This window comes from Antrostomus carolinensis, unplaced genomic scaffold (assembly GCF_000700745.2).
Source record: "Antrostomus carolinensis isolate BGI_N321 unplaced genomic scaffold, ASM70074v2 scaffold12701, whole genome shotgun sequence".
Lineage (NCBI taxonomy): Eukaryota > Metazoa > Chordata > Aves > Caprimulgiformes > Caprimulgidae > Antrostomus > Antrostomus carolinensis.
Genome location: NW_010294907.1, coordinates 49,139 through 55,290, shown reverse-complemented (window position 1 = coordinate 55,290; position 6,152 = coordinate 49,139). Strand labels below are relative to the sequence as shown.

The window sequence follows — 6,152 nt, the reverse complement described above, 5'->3', positions numbered from 1 at the left end:
CCAGTTCCTGGATCAGTGATGTAATACATTACTGGAACAACTCATGGATGTAACAGAATGACAGGCCTTGTCAGGGCACAAGAAGTTAATGTTTCTCTTCAAGTATCCTAACAATTTAGGACAGATGTTAGTTTCACTGTGGCAGTAAACAAATCAACAATGACATCATAATAAAGTGATACTGATGAATAATCTGATGCTTGTATAATGTCTTTCTTGTGAGGAGTTCAAAGTGCCTTGTAAAAGGTGAATAGTAGCATTTTCATTTGGTGAGATCCTAAATGATAACTTTCTACTGCATGAATTTCACCCAAAGGTGCCTGTTCTCCCCACCCTCATTTCACAGAGAATCAAGAACTGGACTCATCTCACCTCCACTGCAGCAGCAATTTCTGGAGAACACAGCTCCCACACCTGTAGATTACCCAGAGCCTTAAGAAAAGTGTCTGGATGAATTTTCAAATCAGGAATCTTGCCATATTTCTCCAGTTTCTTTAAGATTTTCTGTACATAACGGTCACTCTTCACAGACTCTGGGAGTCTGGCAAGCAACACAGAAAACCTTTAACAGAAAGAAGAACAGCAATAAAAGAGAAGTCATGGGAACAAATGCCTACCTGATTAATAACTCTGGATTTGCCTGGCATTTCTGCCACTTCACCACCTCCACAGCTTCCACAGAAAAAAACTGCTCTTCAGGGAATGCAATACTCTGTGTAATTCCAAGTGAATAATGCGAAAGAGCTTCACTTTATTTATTGGACTTCTGCACCAATTCTCTTTGCAGGGCATTGAAATAGATGCTTCTTCATTGTTCATTTAAATTTTGGATGACAAACTTGGCTATGAAAGCAAATAATAAAATCCTAACAAATGTTTCCATTTTGCTACAGATTTGTCCTCTTCATCTTTTCTCCATTTATTTTGTTTAGCCTCTATGGATTTTCCAGTGCAATCAGTGCCTGATCTGACACACTTTCTGATTCTCTTCACTATCCCTTTTCCCTGTGCTAGCATCATTCTCCTCTCTCTAGATGCTGACATAAATCTCACTGATGTAAGTGCCCTGTAACACACAGTCTTTATCATTTCACACCGGATATAGAGATTCAGAAGGAGAATTACACATTACAATAAAAATAAAGCTCTTGTGAAAAGACTGCCTTTATTTTTTTAATGTTCTGTGTAAATTCCGCAGTGCTGCTTTGACAGTCCTGGAGACTGATGTTCCAAACCTTTCTAGACTGTGGATGACTGGGGTGTGCTGTGGCTTTCACTGAAAGGGCTGAGGATTTGGTAGGACAGCAGCAGGAAGTGCTGCCTCCCCTCCAGTTTAGGATACATGTTACTGGGACAGCAGGAGAGGGATGAGGAATTTTACTCCTTAAACTACAAAAATACCAAAACATAGGTTCTCATCTTCAGTAGGGCCAGTTCTACACTCAGTAGTACACTGCTAGTATGGGTATGGTTGTATAGCCAACTCCTTATCACTGGTTATTATTACCCAGGCTACCATAACTGTGTCACCCACAAGCCATTTATAACCCATCCATGCATTAAGATGTTTTATTTTAGAAAGCTAGGTATGTTCAGTGCATTCTTGCATGGCACTGTTTATATTGTATATTATTTTTGGCTCACTTCACGAGAGAGATAAGCCACCTGGACCGACAGCATATACTAGGAAAGCATTCCCGCTGTGATTCAGCTTTCTTGGCAAAGCAGCGTTTGCAAAAGAATGGGAAAAAAACAGTCGTTTAGTAAATGAAACAAGTGGTGCGGTGAAAGTAATTTCTCTGTGATGACTTTGTGTGTCCACAAGGGGGTTGACCAGCCTCATCAGAGATTTCACTCTTCATACTCCTCATTGGATAGCACTTTGCAGAACAGGCCTGTCATGGAAAGCTGTACTCACCTAACTACGCTGGCATAGTCCAAGCAAGATGGACCCCTCACCAGGGAAGCACGATTCCCCTATGAAGGAACAGCAGACTTGTGGTACTGTCCTTGCATATGGAGAAAAGTAAAAAGCCATATTGGTGTAGTCTCCTTTATACTCATGGAGCTTTGTCCCAGTTAAGGCTTCTTCTAGCAGAACTGCAAGTTTAAAACCTAATCTACATCCACTCCAGTTTCAGGGCTTATTTATATGCCAGATCTTAAATTTAGGGGGACAGCTAGAACATATATGTTTGACAATTAAAACTAGAGTTCTGCTAGATAGGCCAAGTCTAGGTTTATTCATTCATACACGTCCTGAATTAACCTATTTGCTGAGCAGGCAAAGATCTGCTCCTAGAGATCATATCTGTATTTTTGTTGCTACCAGTTTGAAGAGCCTGAATTTACAGCAACTGATTCAATGGTTTCTAGTGGTACTTTGCCTTGGGGAAAAAAAGAAAAGAAAAAAACATCTTTCTGTACTAAAGACAGAACTCTGAGACCCTAACCATCTCATCTGAGCTGAGGGTTTCTGTGCCTCCTTACCAGTTTAGTCCATCTTCACGACATTCTCTTTCAACTCTCGTGTCCAGTTGTCTTATTCTTTTCATGTCTCTTTCAAAATACGTCAGTTGATTCAAAGCCTGGTATTTTTGACAACATCGTTCTTCCTGCGTCCTACAAAATAACCTTTGAAGTTGAAGCTGTTTTAAAAATTACCATGCTTCTACGCAGTTAAATGGGAAGATACTAAGTGAGGCAGAAAACAATAAATGTGAACACACTGTATGTTCAGTCTGTGGACATTAATAGTAATTTTTGCTTTTACAGTGTTCTGTGTACATTCATATTTCTACAAACATATTAAGAAGTGTTTACGTTTTACATCAACTCAGAATCAAAACACTTCAAGTGAAATTCAACCTCCACTTTCTATTAGGTGTACACTGCTTAAAAGCAAACAGATTACTGCACAGTGATTTAGGGTAAAATAGTATTTAAAATACACCAGAAGAGAGGTGGAATAGAATGACCTGAGCTAGAATTTTGACACAGAGACTGGGATCACATATTCATTCCTATAAAAAAATATTACTGTGTTATATAAAAAATAAACATCTGCTTTACTTTCCAATAATTATACTATATCCTGCCAAACTGAGGTTTCATCTCCAAATGCTGATCAAACAGCATATCCTTGTGTGGCTGCATGGAGAATGGTACAATAGCAAGGAGTAAGTTTCCATCCTTGTCCTTCCATACTGCAGGATGCTGGAATGATTAGTTACGTATGCAGCCACAGCAGCTGCTCAGGGAAGAAAACAAGGACCCAGCTCCAGATAAGGAAAGGTCCAGGGAGAAAAAGAAAGGAAAAGGGAAAGGGAAAGATCTAAGTACAAAATGGATCAGAAGAAAGGAAAGAAGAAGGAAGTGAGGGAGGAAAGAAAACTGTGCCTGTAATACCCTTCAGAACAGCAATGTAGAGAAGGATCTCCGGTCTGATGCTTACTGAGACAAAAGAATTTGCACAAACATCACAGATTAGTGTCTTTGAGTGAAAGGAAAAGGATGACAGGCTTTGGCTGGTCAACAAGGTAGAAATGCCACTGATCTGGGAAAAGGCCTTGAGAGAGGACATTATAACTGTTACCAAAAGAAGAGTCAAAGTAATGTTGAAAAACAATATAGTGACCTCTGAACTGAAAACACATGACAGCCATACAGATTGCATGTGGACTGAATCTATTCTGTCTTTGGATGAAAAGGACTACAATGTCCAAAGTAAATATAGCTAATGTTTGCAGCAAAACTATTTCCAGAAAAGCAATCTGGAAATATCCCAAAAACACTGCTGTAAATATTGAACCTGTCATATATTTTTTTATACACAGTCACAAAACTTTCTATCATCATCCCTATATTCTTATTTTATTGCTAATCCATATAAATGCATCTTTTAAAAGGCCTGAAGACAAGTCCTAAATCTGGTCAGAAGCAAGGTGTGTAGTGTTTTAAGAGTATAGAGAAAACAGTCTTTTCCTACCTCTCAAGGCTCTCTAGGGTATCATGTAAACAACAAGCTGCTTCTTCGCGTACTGCCATGAACTTCTGCCTCATATCGGCACACAAGTCAGATTTGCTTTCAATGAAAGAGCCGATATGGCAGCTGCAAATAAAACAACACAGAAAACTGGTATTAACATCTTGTGGTAACCATTTTGTGGTAAGCACCTGTGTTGCTCAGAACATACAGTCATGTGGGCCCATGTAAATTTTGCAATCTCCTTATTCTCAGTAAAAAATCCAAATTTAATGTAATTTACGGGGTTTTTTTATTCATCAATTTTATGGAAGAATTTTATTAATAAAATAATTGTAAATCATATTAAATTTGGATTTTTACCGTCTTTCATTCCACGTGCATCCTTCCATGAAAGTGCCTTCGCATTGCATTGAAATGTACTAAATGTGCTGCAAGGTTTCACCGGCCTGCTCTGTTCTCATGTAAAAAAATGCTCTTTGACATTTGTATGCTACATGCTTTCCACACAGAGCACAGAGTTTATACAGCACATAATGTGCTTCAAAAACTGATTTGTACCCTTACCTCTGCTTCTTTGATATCATACTCTCTTGGTCCTTAATGGATGGCATGTTTACTCCATAATTCTTCTGAGCCATTAGCAAACTGTAAGACACAACAAGGTTAAAAATAATATACAGTACAGTGCCTTCTCTAGAATGTGGAAAATTCTACAGGTGCTGATAAAACATTCTTAATATTACAGACTTGCTGGAGTAATCCAGGTACAAAATTTATTTCTCTTGACCTCAGCTCAAGGGAATAAAATGCTTCAGCAAAGTCTAGTTATAAGAATGGTTTGTCATGTTGATCTTACAGCTGTGGAAATCCCCACAGAACTGAATAATGAGGGAATACATCTAATGTCAGCTTAGCTGGAAACATTATAGAGAAACTACTGAAAAATGCAATGGTAGAAACAGAAACAATTCTACAGATATATCTTATATCTGCTGGAGCATAAGACCTCTTCTGTTTGCAAAGGCAAGATTCATAGGGTGTTTTCCAGAAAATACATACTGCTTGCACAGCAGTAAAATGGGCTATTCTGCCATCGTGCTAAAAAACGTAATGTAATCTGAATTTACTGAATGTGCTGAATACAGTTGTTGCAGGGGGTGGGGTGGTAGTGGGGGGAAGCCTGAGCTCTGTCCTAATCAGCTGCTTCTTGTAGTCAGTCAGAAACCCACCTGCTAACATACTGCTGCAGTCCAGCCTTCTTAACCACATCTTCTTGTTTACAGACATCTTTTGACGCCTTTTCACGCATTATCTGGACGATTTTCTGTAGGGCTGATAAAAGAGTTCTGTAAAAACATGTCAACTCAGTAGTGCATTCCTCTCTTCCTTGCTGATCAGGTGCCATATATGCTGGCCTGAAGGAGACATCCTGAAGAAACCTGTTATCTACGATCTCTAAAAACTGAGGTTTATTCCAAAAAAGCAGCTTTTTATAGAGGTTTCAAGATAGGTACCCAAATGTGAACACACCCAACTCATTAATTGCTTTTGAAAACATAAGCTTTGTTCTTTCAGTTGTGAAAAAAACCCCATCACGTAGAAGATATTAAATATTTTTTACATTAGATGCTTGTATCTCCTCTTTTAAAAGTGTGCTTTTGATTGAGAATTCAAAGCTGCACTGCTGGCCAGAAAGCTTTGGGGATAAAATCCAGTTAGTTTAATCTGATACAGGTTCTCACATTTTACTTCTCAGTGTGAAGAAAAATGTATGTCATTGGAACTGATCTGCATACACACATGCTTCGTTACACAGTAACCATGAAAAATTAAGCTTACATTTAGTGTGTATAGTCTCCATCTGCATGAAAAGAGATTTTCTTTGTTTTTAAATGTGGTGAAGGAAGAACACCAATCTGCTTTGTAAAACCCTTGACTGATTAGATTTGGACTGAGTGACAAATGAGACTACCTCAGCAGTGACCTATTGTTACACTGCAGCTGCAGGGACTGCAGCTTCCACATTTACCTTTGTCAACATGATGTAATAGTTAAACTTCTGGAGTAGTACAGGTCCTCACTCAGCCAACAGCACTGAAAAACCTCATTTCTGTAAGCAGACATTCTATAGCAGCAGTCCCCAAACAATAGCGTCTAAATTATA

At 38.7% G+C, this 6,152-nt stretch overlaps 1 protein-coding gene across 1 annotated transcript in view; it reads right to left on the bottom strand.

Moving 5' to 3' along the window:
* Window positions 1–372: 372 nt before the first annotated feature.
* The window catches only part of CCDC60 (coiled-coil domain containing 60), a gene marked incomplete at its 3' end in the record, with an annotated part of 54,581 nt that continues 48,801 nt past the window's right edge, over window positions 373–6,152 (bottom strand). The window contains exons 10-13 of the mRNA XM_029087429.1: window positions 5,230–5,320; window positions 3,989–4,111; window positions 2,491–2,622; window positions 373–562 (exon numbers count right to left, since the gene is read on the bottom strand). Of these exons, the coding sequence (XP_028943262.1) occupies window positions 373–562; window positions 2,491–2,622; window positions 3,989–4,111; window positions 5,230–5,320 (536 nt within the window). The remainder of the gene's footprint in view (window positions 563–2,490; window positions 2,623–3,988; window positions 4,112–5,229; window positions 5,321–6,152) is intronic.